Here is a 19,221-nt window from a genome sequence, read left to right as displayed (position 1 = left end):
TGGTAGTTCTTATTCTGGATGTTCTTTGATGCAAAGCATTCTGTTGCTGGAGAGGAAACATTGTCATTGTTTTCAGGAGGCAGAGCCTGCCCTGGCTGTATTATGGTGATCAGCCAGGATTAGCATCCCAAGTGCTTGAGGCAAATCATTTCCCTGCAGTCTTCACTTTTAAAGGAACAGATAAGGTAAGTGTTGGCTAGTAGGCATGGAATCATGGAATGGCTTGTGTTGGAAGGCACCTTCAAAATCATCCAGTTCCAACCTCCTGCCACGGGCAGGGACACCTGCCACCAGCCCAGGCTGCTCAAAGCTTCATCCAGCCTGGCCTTGAACACCTCCAGGAAGGGACATCCATGACCTTCCTCTGGGCAGCCTGTGCCAGTGTCTCTCCACCTCTACTGTAAAGAAGTTTTCCCTCACATCCAGTGTAAATCTGCCCTCCTCAAGCTTCAGTCCATCCCCTCTCATTCTGTCTCTACAAGCTCATGTCCAAAGTCCCTTCCTGGCCCAATGCCAGCACAAGGGGCAGTGGTGGAAGTTGAGGCATAGGCAGTTTCACATGAATATGAGGGGGAAATTTTTCCCTGTGAGGGTGCCAGAGCCCTGGAGCAGGCTGCCCAGGGGGGTTGGGGAGTCTCCCTCTCTGGAGGTATTCCAACCCCACCTGGATGTGTTCCTGTGTGATCTGCCCAGTGACCCTGCTCTGGCAGGGGGGTTGGACTGGGTGATCTTTTCAGGTCCCTTCCAGCCCCTGAAATTCTGTGACTCTTCTAGACCTGAGTTACTGCTTCACTGGGACCAGCGGGAACCTGCAGGGAAGCAGACATTAGAAAGGGGCCATCCTCACATCAAGCAGTTTTGGTTTGCTACAGATGTGGCTCTCCTAAAGATGATGTCCACTTCCTGGCAGTTTCATTGTTTCTTTGTCTTCTTTTCATCATCAGGATGTAAAGCTGCAGTTTATTGCAGCCTCATTTGATGCAGCAGGGAACTTTCTTAAATGGCAAAGCCTGGAAGGAGGCATCTTACAGGTATGTTTGATTTGCATTATCTTTTCTCAATGCCAGAACATTCTGATTGCCTTTAGACAAGACCAAGTGCTGCACTTTGGCCACAACAACCCCAGGCAGCACTACAGGCTGGGGTCAGAGTGCCTGGAGAGCTGCCAAACAGAGAGGGACCTGGGGGCAGTGGTTGACAGCAGCTGAACAGGAGCCAGCAGTGTGCCCAGGTGGCCAAGAAGGCCAATGGCATCCTGGCCTGGATCAGGAACAGTGTGGCCAGCAGGAGCAGGGAGGTCATTGTGCCCTGTGCTCAGCACTGGTTAGGCCACACCTTGAGTCCTGTGTCCAGTTCTGGGCCCCTCAGTTTAGGAAAGATGTTGAGATGCTGGAAGGTGTCCAGAGAAGGGCAACAAAGCTGGGGAGGGGTCTGGAGCACAGCCCTGTGAGGAGAGGCTGAGGGAGCTGGGGTTGCTTAGCCTGGAGAAGAGGAGGCTCAGGGGAGACCTCATTGCTCTGTACAACTCCCTGAAGGGAGGTTGTAGCCAGGTGGGGGTTGGTCTCTTCAGGCAAGCAGCACCAGAACAAGAGGATACAGTCTCAAGCTGTGCCAGGGGAGGTTTAGGCTGGAGGTGAGGAAGAAATTCTTCCCAGCAAGAGAGATTGGCCATTGGAATGGGCTGCCTGGGAAGGTGGTGGAGTCACCATCCCTGGAGGTGTTTAGGAAGAGCCTGGATGTGGCACTTGGTGCCATGGTTTAGTTGATTGGGTGTTGGGTGATAGGTTGCACTTGATGATCTCAAAGGTCTTTTCTAACCTGGTTAGTTCTATTCTATTCTATTCCATACTATGCTATGCTATGCTATTTACAGGGAGCAGACATTGTGGGTATGAAGTACACTGTTTCCCATGTCCAGCCACTAGGCTGGACACTCTGTACACCAGAGGTGTATCTTGTGGGGCAGCAGCAGGAGGCACCCTGGCTAAACTGCCACAAGGTGGTAGTGAGATGAGTGTTGACATCTTCTCCCAAATAACAAGTGATAGGATGAGAGGAAATAGTGACAAGATGCACCTGGCTATAGTCTCCCTTCAGGGAGTTGTAGAGAGCAAGAAGGTCTCCCCTGAGCCTCTTCTCCAGGCTAAGCAACCCCAGCTCCCTCAGCCTCTCCTCACAGGGCTGTGCTCCAGACCCCTCCCCAGCTTTGTTGCCCTTCTTTGGACACCTTCCAGCATCTCAACATCTTTCCTAACCTGAGGGGCCCAGAACTGGACACAGGACTCAAGGTGTGGCCTAACCAGTGCTGAGCACAGGGCAGAATGACCTCCCTGCTCCTGCTGGCCACACTGTTCCTGATCCAGACGAGATTCCACAACCTCTCTGGGCAGCCTGCTGCAGGGCTCTGGCAAGCTCACAGTGAAAAGGTTTTCCCTTCTGTTCCCATGGCACCTCCTCTGCTCCAGCTTGCACCCAGTGTCCCTTGTCCTGTCACTGGACATCACTAGCAGCAGGAATTGGCAGCTGCAAAGCATTACAGAGTAGAATTTGTTTGGCAGTCCAGTGGTGATCTAGGCTCTGAGCAACTCCCTAGGCCGGCAGCAAGAGGAACTCTAGCAAGAACAATTGGGAATTGTCTCTCCCTTTCTCTGGGCTCCTCATGTCACTCTTGGACCATGTCACTTCAAATGCTCCAGAGGAGCAGCTGACATTCAGCATTTAGAAGTGAGTGCTGTTTCTTTGTTTGTTATCTGAGGATGAACTGCCTTGCATCTGCCTCTCACAGTTAGAGGAAGAGTGATGTCTGGGATAGCAGGTGACTAAGGCAATTACTGTGCACAGGAAACTCTCTATTCTGACACAGATTTTAGGGTTCATTGGAATAGGTTAATTCCCTAAATGCAGAGCTTGTGGTAGCTATCAGGACCTAATGGGAGAGGAACAGCTCTTCCATGCAAAGCCTCTTTCCATGTAATCACAGAACACTGGGGACTGGAAGGGACCTGTAGATGTCCAACATCCCTGCCAAAGCAGGATCACCTAGGGCAGGCTGCACAGGAGCACACCCAGCTGGGTTTGGAAAGTCTCCAGGGAAGGAATGGGAATGGAATGGAATGGAATGGAATGGAATGGAATGGAATGGAATGGAATGGAATGGAGTAGAATAGAAGAGAAAAGAGAAGAGAAGAGAAAAGAGAAGAGAAGAGAAAAGAGAAGAGAAGAGAAGAGAGAAGAGAAGAGAAGAGAAAAGAGAAGAGAAGAGAAGAGAAAAGAGAAGAGAAGAGAAGAGAAGAGAAGAGAAGAGAAGAGAAGAGAAGAGAAGAGAAGAGAAGAGAAGAGAAGAGAAGAGAAGAGAAGTAGAATAGAATAGAAGTAGAGTAGGGTAGAGTAGAGTAGAATAGACCAGACCAGGCTGGAAAAGACCCTCCAGATCCTCAAGTCCAACCTATCTCCAGAGAAGGAGACTCCACAACCTCTCTGGGCAACCTGCTGCAGTGCTCTGTGACCCTTACAGTGAAAAAGTTCTTCCTTATGTTCACATGGAACCTCCTCTGCTCCAGCATGCAGCTGTTGCCCCTTGTCCTGTCACTGGGTACCACCAAAAAGGGACCATCAGCTTTGTCCTGACATGCACCCCCCCAGATATTGATAGACATTGATCAGATCTCAGAGTCTCTCAGAAAAGAGACCTTTTGGAACCAGGGATTTTAATTGAAAGGTGCAGCATTGGCCTTTGGCACCAGGCCTAAGGGGTCTGGAAGCTGTGCTTTCCTGGTAAAGAGTTTCACACTGCAGATCAGCCCTCAACTCTGCCAATCAATCACAGTATCATCACAGCACATGAGAGTTTGGAAGGGACCTCCAGAGGTCATCCAGTCCAACCCCCCTGTCAGAGCAGGAGCACCCAGGGTAGTCTGCACAGGAATGCATCCAGGTGGGGTTTGAATGTGTCCAGGGAAGGAGACTCCACAACCTCTCTGGGCAGCCTGCTCCAGGGCTCTGTGACGCTCACAGTGAAGAAGTTCCTCCTCATGTTGAGCTGAAACCTTCTGTGTTCAATGTTCTATGTTGCTTCTTGTTTTATTCCTGTGCACCACCCAACAGGGCTTGGCCCCCTCCACTTGCCACCCACCCCTCAGCTATTGATAGACATTGATCAGATCCCCTCTCAGCCTTCTCTCCTCCAGACTAAACAGCCCCAGGGCTCTCAGTCTCTCTTCACAGGGGAGATGTTCAAGTCCCTCTGTTGGACTCTCTCCAGCAGATCCAGGGAGCCCAGAATTGGCCATAGTAGTCCAGGTGTGGTCTCAGCAGGGCATGCATCATGATATCACAGTGCTGAAGCCATCTCAGTGCATAATTGTAGCAAATCCCAGAATTCCAGCTGCACACCAATGGAATCATGGTGGCAAGAGACAGGCCCAGAGGAAATGGTTCCAAGCTGCACCGGGGGAGGTTCAGGCTGGATGGTAGGAAACATTGCTTCACTGAAAGGGTTACAATAAACCAGGTTGGAAGAGACCTTCAAGATCATCAAGTCCAACCTATCATCCAACACCACCTAATCAACTCACCCATGGCACCAAGCACCCCATCAAGTCTCCTCCTGAACACCTCCAGTGATGGTGACTCCACCACCTCCCTGGGCAGCACATTCCAATGGGCAATCACTCTCTCTGTGTAGAGCTTCCTCCTAACCTCCAGCCTAAACCTCCCCTGGCACAGCTTGAGACTGTGTCCTCTTGTTCTGGTGCTGGCTGCCTGGGAGAAGAGACCAACCCCCGCCTGGCTACAACCTCCCTGCAGGCAGTTGTAGAGAGCAAGAAGGTCTCCCCTGAGCCTCCTCTTCTCCAGGCTAAGCAACCCCAGCTCCCTCAGCCTCTCCTCACAGGGCTGTGCTCCAGACCCCTCCCCAGCTTTGTTGCCCTTCTCTGGACACCTTCCAGCAAGTCAACCTCCTTCCTAAACTGAGGATCCCAGAACTGGACACAGTACTCGAGGTGTGGCCTAACCAGTGCAGTGTACAGGGGCAGAATGACCTCCCTGCTCCTGCTGGCCACACTGTTCCTGATGCAGGCCAGGATGCCCTTGGCCTTCTTGGCCCCCTGGGCACACTGCAGGCTCATGTTCAGTCTACCATCCACCAGTATCCCCAGGTCCCTCTCTGCCTGGCTGCTCTCAGCCACTCTGACCCCAGCCTGTAGCTCTGCATGGGGTTGCTGTGGCCAATGTGCAGAACCTAGCACTTGGATGTGTTCAGTCTCCTGCCCTTGGCCTCTGCCCATCTGTCCAGCCAGGCAAGGTCCCTCTGCAGAGCCTCTCTACCCTCCAGCAGAGCATGGTCTGCCCAGGGCAGTGCTGGAGTCACCATCCCTGGAGGTGTTTAAGCAGCCTGTGGACCTGGTGCTTAGAGACATGGTTTAGTACTGACCATTTAGTGCTTGGACAGGATGATCTTGGAGGTCTCTTCCAAGCAGATCTGTTCAGTGATTCTCTGGTATGAGTTCAACAGACAGTTGTGTTACCTCTTCTTAAACAACATTAATGTGACCAACACATAAGCTGTAAATATTTCATGTGAGAAACTGATACCTTGGAATTAACCTCTTTATATTTCTGTCTTGTTCAGCTTTGTCCTGATACCCAAACTAGATTGGATGCAGCTTATGCTTTTGGAACAACATACCAGCAAAGTGTAAGTAAGGGATAAAATGCTCTTCTGAGTGGTGAATAAGGTTGGGGTTTAAGTCATCAGTAATTCACAACACACTGAAGGACCTCTGGAGTTTAGCCATGAGCTGCAGCATTGTCCTTCTTCCTTGATCATACTCTTCCTTATTGTAATTCTTGTTTATTATTGAATGAAATAAACCTGATGGGTGTGGGGGGGTTGGTTTGTTTGTTTAACTATACAGGAAACCAGTGGTGATGATGTAGGAATCATAGAATCAATAAGGTTGGAAAAGAGCTCAGAGGTCATCAAATCCAACCTAGCACCCAACACCTCCTGACGACTAAACCATGGCTCCAAGTGCCACATCCAATCCCCTCTTGAACACCTCCAGGGATGGGGACTCCACCACCTCCCTGGGCAGCACATTCCAATGGCCAATCTCTCTTGCTGGGAAGAACTTTCTCCTCACCTCCAGCCTAAACCTCCCCTGGCACAACTTGAGACTGTGTCCTCTTGTTCTGGTGCTGGCTGCCTGGGAGAAGAGACCAACCCCCACCTGGCTACAGCCTCCCTTCAGGGAGTTGTAGAGAGCAAGAAGGTCTCCCCTGAGCCTCCTCTTCTCCAGGCTAAGCAACCCCAGCTCCCTCAGCCTCTCCTCACAGGGCTGTGCTCCAGACCCCTCCCCAGCTTTGTTGCCCTTCTCTGGACACCTTCCAGCAACTCAACATCTTTCTTAAACTGAGGGGTCCAGGACTGGACACAGGACTCAAGGTGTGGCCTAAGCAGTGCTGAGTACAGGGGCTGGTACAGGATAACCAAGATAAATTGAACTGGCATCCCAGTTAGTGAGGTTGCTGCCTCATCAGTGGAAGAACACAATGCTTGAATTCCAGCAGTCATATACAGCTTCACAGATTGCACTGGGCTGGAAAGGACCCTCAAAGGGCATCCTGTCCAACCCCCCTGCACTCAGCAGGGACACCTCCAGCTACAGCAGGCTGCACAGGGCCACATCCAGTCTGATCCTGAGTGTCTCCAGGGACAGGGCCTCAACCACATCCCTGGGCAGCCTGTCCCAGTGTTTCACCACTCTCATTGTCCAGCCTGAGCCTGCCCTGCTCTAGTTTCAAACCATTGCTGCAAGCCCTTCTAAACAGTCCCTCCCCATTTCTCTGACATGTGCTGGGATATGTTTCCCTCATCTGTTCAAAACCATGAGCAGAGCTTCATTCTCCACATGAATCACTCATTTGCAAGAGGTTTGTATAACATCATTGGTGCTTCCTAATTGCTTGCCAAGAGCTGCAGTGACTTCCCTTTTGGGAGGAAGTGGACCAGATTCCCCAGTCACTGTATAGGGGAAGAATCCATACCTTGATAAAATCAATAACTGGCTGAAGCCAGCATTTCATTTCAACTTTCTTTTCTTTGTTGTTTCTTTGCAGTGCAAAATTTCACTTTCCAAGATTTTATTGGATTTTCCTCATCCAATCTTCTATGACCTCTTCCTTGAATATAGCAGTGCTGATGGCCAGCAGGCTCTCTGGGCCCTGCCAGTTAGGAACCTGAATCTTCAGTACAGTGAAATGTTTGTTAATCAAGGTAAGACTGTTGGAGTAACAGCCCTGGGGAATTGAGCAGTCTTCATAACTTCAAGGAGAAAGAATTTGGTTTGCTTAAGGCCAGGCTGGATGAGGCTGTGGCCAGCCTGATCTAGTGTGGGGTGTCCCTGCCCATGGCAGGGGGGTTGGAACTAGATGATCCTTGTGGTCCCTTCCAACCCTGACTGATATTGTGATACTATGATTTTATATATATATGTGTGTGTGTATATATGTATATATATATGTATATATATATAGGAACTGGCTGGAGGCTGAGCCCAGAGAGTGGTGGTGAATGGTGCCACAGCCAGCTGGCAGCCAGGCACCAGTGGTGTGCCCCAGGGATCAGTGCTGGGCCCCATCCTCTTTAACATCTTCACTGATGATCTGGATGAGGGGATTGAGTCAGTCATCAGCAAGCTTGCAGATGACACCAAGCTGGGAGCAGATGTTGATCTGTTAGAGGGCCAAAGGAGGGACCTTGCCAGGCTGGACAGAGTCCAACAGGATGGCATTCAACAAACCCAAGTGCCAGGGGCTGCACTTTGGCCACAGCAACCCCATGCAAAGCTACAGGCTGGGGGCAGAGTGGCTGAGAGCTGCCAAACAGAGAGGGACCTGGGGGTGCTGATTGACAGCTGCCTAAACATGAGCCAGCAGTGTGCCCAGGTGGCCAAGAAGGCCAAGGGCATCCTGTTCCATCAGGAACAGTGTGGCCAGCAGGAGCAGGGAAGTCATTGTGCCCCTGTACTCTGCATTGATTAGGCTACACCTTGAGTCCTGTGTCCAGTTCTGGGCCCCTCAGTTTAAGAAGGACATTGAGACACTTGAATGTGTCCAGAGAAGGGCAAGGAGGCTGGGGAGGGGTCTGGAGCACAGCCCTGTGAGGAGAGGCTGAGGGAGCTGGGGTTGCTTAGCCTGGAGAAGAGGAGGCTCAGGGGAGACCTCATTGCTCTCTACAACTCCCTGAAGGGAGGTTGTAGCCAGGTGGGGGTTGGTCTCTTCTGCCAGGCAAGCAGCACCAGAACAAGAGGACACAGTCTCAAGCTGTGCCAGGGGAAGTTTAGGCTGGAGGTGAGGAGAAAGTTCTTCACAGAGAGAGTTGTTGGCCACTGGAATGTGCTGCCCAGGGAGGTGATGGAATCACCATCCCTGCAGGTGTTCAAGAGGGGATTGGATGTGGCACTTGGTGCCATGGTTCAGTCATGATGTCTGTGGTGACAGGTTGGACTCGATGATCTTTGAGGTCTCTTCCAACCTTGGTGATTCTGTGACACTGTGATACTGTGATATACTTGCTGTGGTGGGTTGAAGTTTCCCCCCCAACATTAACTTTGCCAGACCAACTCAGCTGGAAGCAAATGAAGCTGTATTTAAAAGCAGGAACCACACTCCACAATGGAATGCAATGAATGTGTACAAAATACACAGTAAAAGATAGCACAGCACAACAGAATTGATTCTGCTTCAAGAGTTTAATACTTGGTGGCCAATTTGTGAGTGTTCAGTGCAAGCTTTGGTCACATACACAAGCCCCATCCATACTATCCCTTCCAGGCTAAGCCTCTCTATGCTTGTATGATGCACAAATAAAGTCAACTGATGTCCTTCTGTGTTTGTTTAAAGTGGACAGAAGTAGAATCACAGAGTGGCTTAGGTTGGAAGGGAGCTCACAGATCACAGCCTCACAGTATAACTAAGGTTGGAAGAGACCCCAAGGATCATCGAGTCCAACCTGTCACCACAGACCTCATGACTAGACCATGGCACCAAGTGCCACATCCAATCCCCTCTTGAACACCTCCAGGGATGGGGACTCCACCACCTCCCTGGGCAGCACATTCCAATGACGAACGACTCGCTCAGTGAAGAACTTTCTCCTCATCTCGAGTCTAAATCTCCCCTGGCACAGCTTGAGACTGTGTCCTCTTGTTCTGGTGCTGGTTGCCTGGGAGAAGAGACCAACCCCCTCCTGTCTACAATCACCTTTCAGGTAGTTGTAGAGAGCAATGAGGTCTCCCCTGAGCCTCCTCTTCTCCAGGCTAAGCAACCCCAGCTCCCTCAGCCTCTCCTCACAGGGCTGTGCTCAAGGCCTCTCCCCAGCCTTGTTGCCCTTCTCTGGACACCTTCAAGTCTCTCAATGTCCTTCCTAAACTGAGGGGCCCAGAACTGGACACAGGACTCAAGGTGTGGCCTAACCAATGCAGAGTACAGGGCACAATGACCTCCCTGCTCCTGCTGGCCACACTATTCCTAATACAGGCCAGGATGCCATTGGCCTTCTTGGCCACCTGGGCACACTGCTGGATCATCTCGAAGGTCTCTTCCAATGTGGTCTGGTCTATTCTATTCTATTCTACTCTATTCTACTCTATCCTATTCTATTCTATTCTATTCTACTTGCCCCAACCCCCCTGCAGTGGGCAGGGACACCTCTCAACTAGACTCAGCTGCTCAAGGCCTCATCTAGGCTGTCCATGAACACCCCTTAGGGAGCAGGCATCCACAGTCTCTCTGGGCAACCTATTGCAGAGTCTCATCACCCTCAGACTGAAGAACTTCTTCCTGAGATCCAGTTTAAACTTACTGACCCTCAGCTTGAAGCTGTTCCCCTTTGTCCTGTCTCTAGACATCCTTGTGAAAACTTCCTCTGCAGCCTTCCTGCAGGATCCCTTCAGGTGTTGAAAGGCAGCTCTAAGGTCCTCTCAGAGTCTTGTCCAGGGTGAACACCCCCAGCTCCCTCAGCCTGTCCTCACAGCAGAGGTGCTCCAGCTCTTGGATCATCTTTGTGGCCCTCCTCTGGACTTAGAATACATAGAATAAACCAGGTTGGAAGAGACCTTCAAGATCACCGTGTCCAACCCATCAACCAATCCAACACCGCCCAAACAACTAACCCATGGCACCAAGCACCCCATCAAGTCTCCTCCTGAACACCTCCAGTGATGGCGACTCCACCACCTCCCCAGGCAGCCCATTCCAATGGGCAATCACTCTTTCTGTGTAGAACTTTTTCCTAACATCTAGCCTGAACCTCCCCTGGCGCAGCCTAAGACTGTGTCCTCTTGTTCTGGTGCTGGTTGCCTGGGAGAAGAGACCAACATCCGTCTGTCTACAACCTCCCTTCAGGTACTTGTAGAGAGCAATAAGGTCACCCCTCAGTCTCCTCCTCTCCAGACTAAGCAACCCCAGCTCCCTCAGCCTCTCCTCGTAGGGCTTATGTTCCAAACCCCTCACCAACTTCATTGCCCTTCTTTGGACTCGTTCCAGCAAGTCAACCTCCTTCCTAAACTGAGGGGCCCAGAACTGGACACAGGACTCAAGGTGTGGCCTAACCAGTGCAGTGTACAGGGGCACAATGACCTCCCTGCTCCTGCTGGCCACACTGTTCCTGATGCAGGCCAGGATGCCATTGGCCCTCTTAGCTGCCTGGGCACACTGCAGGCTCATGTTCAGTCTACCATCAACCAGCACCCCCAGGTCCCTCTCAGCCTGACTGCTCTCAGCCACTCTGACCCCAGCCTGTAGCTCTGCATGGGGTTGCTGTGGCCAATGTGCAGAACCTGGCACTTGGATGTGTTCAATCTCCTGCCCTTGGATTCTGCCCAGCAGCTCTGTGTCCCCCTTCTGCTGGGGACACCAGAACTGGAGGCAGGGTTGAGGGTGAGGTCTCACAGGAGCAGAGTAAAAGGTCACAAAAGAGTAGAGAGTAAATGATTTGATGTCCTGAGTACAGTGCCATGTACTATACAGCTGTGTGGCTCTTTTCTAGCAGCTTTCATTCTCCCTGTGTGCTGATGCAGCTTTCTGTGTGGCTGTCCTGTTTTGCCCCAGGCAGTAACATGAACAACTGGCTTCTGACTCGTCGCTTTTTCTTGGTGGATGCCCTGAGCGGAAAGGAGAGCAGCTCGGGGAGGCTGCCGAGGGCCGTCCGGATTGCCAGCAGAGTAACAATCAGGTGACTCACCCCAGAGCACACATAGCCCTCAGGGAAGGAAGCCCAGCCCTGCAGCTGCCATTTGACTGTCTTTAAAAGACACCTAGGGTTTTATGGTGGTTCTAGTCTGTCATAATATCATGGCATCAGTCAGGGTTGGAAGGGGCCACAAGGATCCGAGGTTCCAAGCCACCTGCCATGGGCAGGGACACCCCAAACTAGATCAGGCTGGCCACAGCCTCATCCAACCTGGGCTTAAACACCTCCAGGGACAGGGCCTCAACCACCTCCCTGGACAACCCATTCCAGGGCTTCACCACCACTCTCATGGGGAAGAACTTCCTCCTCACCTCCAGCCTGAATCTCCCCACCTCCAGCTTCATTCCATTCCCCCCAGTCTTATCACTCCCTGAGATCCTGAGCAGTCCCTCCCCAGCCTTCTTGGAGCCCCCTTCAGATACTGGAAGGCCACAATGAGGTCACCTCAGAGCCTTCTCTTCTCCAGACTGAACAGCCCCAACTCCTTCAGTCTGTCCTCATAGGAGAGGTGCTCCAGCCCTCTGCTCATCCTCGTGGCCCTTCTCTGGACCCCTTCCAGCACCTCCAGATCCCTCTTGGAATAGGGGCTCCAGAACTGGAGGCAGTACTCCAGGTGGGGTCTCAGCAGAGCTGAGCAGAGGGGGAGAATCCCCTCCCTTGCCCTGCTGGCCACACTTCTCTTGCTGCAGCCCAGGCTCTGATTGGCTTTCTGGGCTGCAAGTGCACACTGAGAGCTCCTGTTGAGCTTCTCCTCCACCATGTCCTGTGCTGCTTTTTCCATTGCATCCTTGGAAACAAAGCAAAAGTTTCCCTGGGTTGCTCATGTGAGTGAGGAAGAACACATAAAATTGTTTAAGGCCAGGCTGGATGAGGCTGTGGCCAGCCTGATCTAGTGTGGGGTGTCCCTGCCCATGGCAGGGGGGGTGGAACTAGATAATCCTTGTGGTCCCTTCCAACCCTGACTGATACTGTGAGACTGTGATACTTCTGAGGGTAAAAATTACAGTGATTTCTGTCCAGAGGTGATGGATCAGACTATGTGTGCATAATGCAAGTTAGCAGGCCTTCAGGCACTTCTCAGCCTATTTCTATCTATGTGTGCATGCTTTTAGTAGCCTTTCCATGAAGACTTTCCAAGCAATTCCACTGTTTTCTGCATGAAAATACTGTTTGCATTTTAGGCTGGATGTTAGGAAGAAATTCTTCCCAGCAAGAGAGACTGGCCACTGGAATGTGCTGCCCAGGGAGGTGGTGGAGTCACCATCACTGGAGGGGTTTAGGAAGAGCCTGGATGAGGCACTTGGTGCCATGGTTTAGTTGATCAGATGGTGTTGGGTGATAGGTTGGACTTGATGATCTCTGAGGTCTTTCCCACCTGGTTAATTCCCTCTTCTCTTCTCTTCTCTTCTCTTCCCTTCCCTTCCCTTCCCTTCTCTTCTCTTCTCTTCTCTTCCCTTCCCTTCCCTTCCCTTCCCTTCCCTTCCCTTCTCGTCTCTTCCCTTCCCTTCTCGTCTCTTCTCTTCTCTTCTCTTCTCTTCTCTTCTCTTCTCTTCTCTTCTCTTCTCTTCTCTTCTCTTCTCTTCTCTTCTCTTCTCTTCTCTTCTCTTCTCTTCCCTTCTCTTCCCTTCTCTTCCCTTCCCTTCCCTTCCCTTCCCTTCCCTTCCCTTCCCTTCCCTTCCCTTCCCTTCCCTTCCCTTCCCTTCCCTTCCCTTCCCTTCCCTTCCCTTCCCTTCCCTTCCCTTCCCTTCCCTTCCCTTCCCTTCCCTTCCCTTCCCTTCTCTTCTCTTCTCTCCTCTCCGAACCTCTCCTCTCTTCTCTTCTCTTCTCTTCTCTTCTCTTCTCTTCTCTTCTCTTCTCTTCTCTTCTCCCCTCTTCTCTTCTCTTCTCTTCTCTTCTCTTCTCTTCTCTTCTCTTCTCTTCTCTTCTCTTCTCTTCTCTTCTCTTCTCTTCTCTTCTCTTCTCTTCTCTTCTCTTCTCTTCTCTTCTCTTCTCTTCTCTTCTCTTCTCTTCTCTTCTCTTCTCTTCTCTTCTCTTCTCTTCTCTTCTCTTCTCTTCTCTTCTCTTCTCTTCTCTTCTCTCCGCAGCATTCGTCTGGTACCCCATAGTCAGAGGGGAGCCATCTACCCTCCTCTGATTACTGTTGCTTACACAGATGTGCTTGTCCAGAACCCTGAGACCCAGAGTGTGAAGGTGAGAGCTTGCTGCTGTCTTCCTTGAGCTGATTTATTAGTCCCATTCTCTCAGCTTTTGGGTGAACCTTTTTGGGGGGAGGTTATACAAATGGTTCTCATTTTCAGTCCTGTGCAGGTTCAAGCTGCAAGTTCTCACTGAAACTGAAAGTTTTTCAATACATTAACAGTTGTAAAATCAATTTCAAACCATTGCCCCTGGTCCTCTCACTGCAGGCCTTGGCAAAGAGGCCCTCTGCAGCCTTGTGGTAGGCCCCCTCCAGGTACAGGAGGGTGAGGGATGGAGGGTTTGGTTTGGGGGGATTTTGTCCCTTTGTTTTTCCCCTCTTCAATTTAAACTGAATTACAATTCCCATTCAGTCACATTTGTGTTAACCTTAACCTTGCAATGACAAAGACTCAGGCTGGAATGTTACAAACCCAGGACATTCTCTCTTCCTTGTTCAAATCCTTCTGGCCAAAGCCAAAACATCTCCTGGGTTAGGCAGACATTTAAGCTAGAGGGAGCGATCTTGCAGCTGCATGGCAGCTTGTATGTCCTTCAGGCTTCAAAAAGGAGGCAGAAATTGTTGGACTGGTTGCTGCAGTCCTAGCTGGGAATTCCCATTTCAGAATTCCTCTGCATTCATACCTCTGCTGTCTTGACTTCCAGGTTTCCTTCTCAGTCAGTTACGAGATGGAGCAATCAGAGGCTCAGACCGATGTGAGTTGTATTTCTCTGCAATGTGTTGGGGGAATGATTTGCTTCTGCTCCTCTGTGGGTTTGTAAAATAGCTGGAAATGATTCTTCATTCTCTTCAGATTGCCTTGGGAGTGTTGGGTGGGCTGGCAGTGTTGTGGTCGCTGCTCAAGACTACAGGCTGGAAGAGGCGTACAGGAAGCTCTGTGATTGACTTGCAGGTATGAGCAGCTGGCAACCCCCCAAGGGACACATCCTCCTCTCTTTAAGGAGACCCTTTGCTGTCATTCTGTTTCCTAAGGTAACTCATAGTTTCTAGCCTAGCTGCACAGAACTGTGCCCTGGAGCTGGGTTCACTTGAGGCAAAGTAGGGCTTCTGCTTTTCCTGTGTGATTCTGCTCTTGTCATTTAGGAAATACTTCTGCTAGACAATACAGGTATGTAGCAATTCACAGATTCACAACATGCTTTGGGTTGGAAGGACCTTAACAACCATCTAGTTACAACCCCACTGCCATGGGCAGGGACACCTCCCACCAGCCCAGGTTGCTCAAGGCCTCATCCAACCTGCCCTTGATCACCTCCAGAGAGAGACAGTATCACAGTATCACCAAGGTTGGAAGAGACCTCAAAGATCATCAAGTCCAACCTGTCACCACAGACCTCATGAATAAACCATGGCTCCAAGTGCCACATCCAATCCCCTCTTGAACACCTCCAGGGATGGGGACTCCACCACCTCCCTGGGCAGCACATTCCAATGGCTAACAACTCTCTCAGTGAAGAACTTTCTCCTCACCTCCAGCCTAAACCTCCCCTAGTGCAGCTTGAGACTGTGTCCTCTTGTTCTGGTGCTGGTTGCCTGAGAGAAGAGACCAACCCCCTCCTGCCTACAATCACCCTTCAGGTAGTTGTAGAGAGCAATGAGGTCTCCTCTGAGCCTCCCCTTCTCCAGGCTAAGCAACCCCAGCTCCCTCAGCCTCTCCTCGTAGAGCTTGTCCTCAAGGCCTCTCCCCAGCCTCATTGCCCTTCTCTGGACACCTTCAAGTGTCTCAATGTCCTTCTTAAACTGAGGAGCCCAGGACTGGACAGAGGACTCAAGGTGTGGTCTAACCAGTGCAGAGTACAGAGACATCCACCACCTCCCTGGGCAACCTGTGCCAGTGTCTCCCCACCCTCACTAGAAAGAATTTCTTCCTAATCTCCAGTCTGAATCTGCCCTCCTCAAGCTTCAATCTGTTCCCTCTCATCCTGTCAGAGCTCTGAGCAACCTGATCTAGTTGAGGATGCCCCTGCTGACTGCAGAGGGTGTTGGTCTAGATGATCTTTGGAGATCCCTTCCAACCCAGACCATTCTATGATTCTATTCAGATCTGTTGAGTGGACTTAGCTGTCTGATGAAGTCTTCCTTGATCAAAGCCCATCATGTAGCAGCTTCAGATACTGAAGATGTCATAAGCATGTCACCACAGTAGAAAAGTCTTCTTTGAGGCTGCTTTTCAATGCTGGAGTTTCCCCTAGTGTGAGCTGCAGACCCTTGTATGTGACTGTACATATTCCTCCTTTAACCACTCTTGCAAGGTCTCTACAGTGTGTGTTTATAATTGCAGACAGTGTTGAAGTTCCTCCTGTTCTATGCTGGAGACCTTGCCAACGTTTTCTTTCTCATCACAGTGGGCACAGGGATTTACTGGCTTGTGTTCTTCAAAGTAAGTGTCTCTCCAGAGGTGGGTGTTATCAAAGCCAATGAATATTGCATGGATTTGTGTGCAGAAATTCATTTGCTTTCTTTTTTCTTTCTTGTTGTTTGTTTTGCCTTTCTGGTCAGAGTGTTGAGGCAAGTGCTCTGTCATACTCTCTTCTGTGAGCTTCTGGGGTTGTGTTCAACTCTTCCTTTTCATAGAATCAAGAAGGTTGGAAAAGACCTCAGAGATCATCAAGTCCAACCCATTACCTAATACCTAACACCTCCTGACAACTAAACCATGGCTCCAAGTGCCTCATGCAGTCCCCTCTTGAACACTTCCAGACATGGTGACCCCACTGCCTCCCTGGGCAGCACATTCCAATGGCCAATCTCTCTTGCTGGGAAGAACTTTCTCCTCACCTCCAGCCTAAACCTCCCCGGGCACAGCTTGAGACTTTGTCCTCTTGTTCTGGTGCTGGGTGCCTGGGAGAAGAGACCAACCCCCACCTGGCTACAACCTCCCTGCAAGGAGCTGGAGAGAGCAACAAGGTCTCCCCTGAGCCTCCTCTTCTCCAAGCTAAGCAACCCCAGCTCCCTCAGCCTCTCCTCACAGGGCTGTGCTCCAGACCCCTCCCCAGCTTTCTTGCCCTTCTCTGGACACCTTCCAGCATCTCAACATCTTTCCTAAACTGAGGGGTCCAGAACTGGACACAGGACTCAAGGTGTGGCCTAACCAGTGCTGAGCACAGGGCAGAATGACCTCCCTGCTCCTGCTGGCCACACTGTTCCTGATGCAGGCCTGGATGCCATTGGGCACACTGCTGGCTCATGTTCAGCCTACTATTGACCTGTAAGGTGACAGGTTGTACTTGGTGATCTCTGAGGTCTTCTCCAGCCTGGCTGATTCTATGATTCTATACATTCTAACACATGGACTGCAACAGCTGTGTGCAACATTTACACTGTGTACAGGGATTTGCAATTGATGAACAGCACAAGAACCCCCCTGGACAAAAACTGGGGGAGCTAAGAGCTTCCCCTTCCCTGCTCCCCTCCTTAGCCTTCTGCCTTTCTTAGCCACCTGGGCACACTTAGGATTCATTGTGCTTGCAGTCTGCTTAATAGTCCCTTAAAATACTTTACTAAACCCCAGTGTTTGCACACTAAGTATTGACCTTTTTGTGCAATGTGTGTTTCACTCTGAAGTGTTTAGTGTGTTGGCACATATGCCATCCACTCTGCTCCAATGTGACTTCTCCATTACAGGCCCAGCAGTTTGTCTCTGTCCTGTTACCACTTCCATCTCAAGAAGAGGATTTTGTCACATACATAGCTTGTGCATTTAGTTTAAAGGTAAATATTCTGTTGCATTAAAGACATTTCAACACAGGCTCCTTGAGGTTTGCATGGAGTCATAGAATGGGTTAGGATGGAAGGAACTTTAAAGATCATCCAGTTCCAACCCCCTTACCATGGGGCAGGGACACCTCCCACCAGCCCACGTTGCTCAAGGCCTCATCCAACCTGGCCTTGAACAACTCCAGGGAGGAAGCATCCACAATCTCTCTGGGCAACCTGTGCCAGTGTCTCACCACCCTCACTGGAAAGAATTTCTTCTTAATCTCCACTCTAAGTCTGCCCTCCTCAAGCTCCAATCCATTCCCTCTCATCCTATCACTACAGCCCTTGTCAAATGTCCCTTCCTGGCTTTGTTGTAGCCCACTTCAGGTACTGGAAGGCTGCTCTAAGATCTCCCTGGAGCCTTCTCTTCTCCAGGCTGGAGAGCCCCACCTCTCTCAGCCTGTCTCCAGAGGGGAGGTTCTGCAGCCCTCTGATCATCTCTGTGGCCTCCTCCGGACCTGCTCCATCAGCTCCAGGTCCCTTCTGTGCTGGGGGCACCAGAGCTGGAGGCAGTGCTGCAGGTGGGGTCTGAGCAGAGCAGAAGGGCAGAATCCCCTCCCTGTGCTGCTGCTCTCCCTGCTCTGGCTGCAGCTCAGCACACAGCTGCCTGCTGGGCTGCCAGGGACCACTGCTGGCTCCTGGGCAGTTTGTCACCAACTGACACCCCCAAGGCCTTCTCCTGCAGAATGCTCTCGAGGTACTCCACACCCAGCCTGGATCTGTGCTTGGGATTGCCCTGCCCCAGCCATAAGACTTGATCTTCACCACCTTATACAGTTCCTTTTATTAGTGTAGACAATGATTTTCTGCAAAGAATTTGATTCATTTCCCCCCAGCAATTTCATTTGTGGAGTCTTTGCAGGGAACCAAATGTTTAAGGAAGGTGACCTGTGGAGAATTCTTTACTTGCAAGGAAATGTAGTATCATAGTATCACAGTATCAGTCAGGGTTGGAAGGGACCACAAGGATCATCTAGTTCCAACCCCCCTGCCATGGGCAGGGACACCCCACACTAGATCAGCCTGGCCACAGCCTCATCCAGCCTGGCCTTAAACACCTCCAGGGACGGGGCCTCAACCACCTCCCTGGACAACCCATTCCAGGGCTTCACCACTCTCATGGGGAAGAACTTCCTCCTCACTTCCAGCCTGAATCTCCCCACCTCCAGCTTCATGCCATGTAAAGGGAAAAAACCCCACCTCAGGAAGGGAAGTGCTTTCTCTTAAAGAGGGATGGAGTGCTGTCAATTCCTGACTGAACCAAAAGGCAGATGGAAGTCAGTATGTTCAAAGAGAACTTGTGGAATTCAGAGATCCCAATTTTGGGGAGACACAATGATCTTACTGATTCTGGGGAGCATGTTGAGCTGGATTTCATCACACAGGTTCACCTGGGGACATGCTTAAGTCAGTTGGGTTTTTAATGTGCTCTTTTGCTGTGCTTTCTGCAGCGTTTTGGACATCATCTCCTTGCTTCTAAAGTTAAAGAAAGCCCAGCTGCTGACAGCAGGGCAGGCTCAAGTGCAGTCAAGCCTCTTCCTTCCGTTTAATGACTGACATGTGCAGTGTTTCTTCAGCTGTGCCTGCATGGTGTTGCTGTCCTCACCTGTTGGATCTCTCCTTTCTCCCTCAGGCCCTGCAGTTCCTCCATTTGCTGGTTTCACAGCTCACTGTAGATGTTTTCTTTATCGACTGGGAAAGACCTAAGGGCAAAGTCCTTAAAGCAGTTGAAGGTAACTCAAGCTGTGCTCCTTTGCCTCAACAGCTCTGGCTGCTTGCAAATCACACAATCAGCCAGGCTGGAAAAGCCCTCAGACACCATCCAGTCCAACCTATGACCTCACACCCCCTGATAACTAAACCATGGCTCCAAGGGCCACATTATTGTGGGTTGTTTCTTCTGTAGCTTGGGAAGGACTTTTGGTGTGGGATGGGCTCTTGAAGCATATAGTTGGTTATGTGGGGTTCTGCTGCAGTGTATTTAACAGAGTCAGAATGGTCTGGGTTGGAA

The 19,221-nt window shown here is 50.8% G+C and overlaps 1 protein-coding gene across 1 annotated transcript in view; it reads left to right on the top strand.

Annotated features, from left to right (window-relative positions):
* Window positions 1-19,221, top strand: part of TMEM67 (transmembrane protein 67) — a 52,669-nt gene that overhangs the window by 19,226 nt on the left and 14,222 nt on the right. Inside the window, exons 9-19 of the mRNA XM_009902944.2 lie at window positions 77-185; window positions 945-1,031; window positions 5,630-5,695; window positions 7,120-7,276; window positions 11,113-11,236; window positions 13,339-13,444; window positions 14,096-14,146; window positions 14,245-14,343; window positions 15,733-15,831; window positions 17,076-17,162; window positions 18,844-18,943. Coding sequence (XP_009901246.2) covers window positions 77-185; window positions 945-1,031; window positions 5,630-5,695; window positions 7,120-7,276; window positions 11,113-11,236; window positions 13,339-13,444; window positions 14,096-14,146; window positions 14,245-14,343; window positions 15,733-15,831; window positions 17,076-17,162; window positions 18,844-18,943 — 1,085 coding nt within the window. The remainder of the gene's footprint in view (window positions 1-76; window positions 186-944; window positions 1,032-5,629; window positions 5,696-7,119; window positions 7,277-11,112; window positions 11,237-13,338; window positions 13,445-14,095; window positions 14,147-14,244; window positions 14,344-15,732; window positions 15,832-17,075; window positions 17,163-18,843; window positions 18,944-19,221) is intronic.

This window comes from Dryobates pubescens, chromosome 14, assembly GCF_014839835.1.
Source record: "Dryobates pubescens isolate bDryPub1 chromosome 14, bDryPub1.pri, whole genome shotgun sequence".
Taxonomy (NCBI): domain Eukaryota; kingdom Metazoa; phylum Chordata; class Aves; order Piciformes; family Picidae; genus Dryobates; species Dryobates pubescens.
This window is presented reverse-complemented; position numbering and strand designations above follow the sequence as displayed.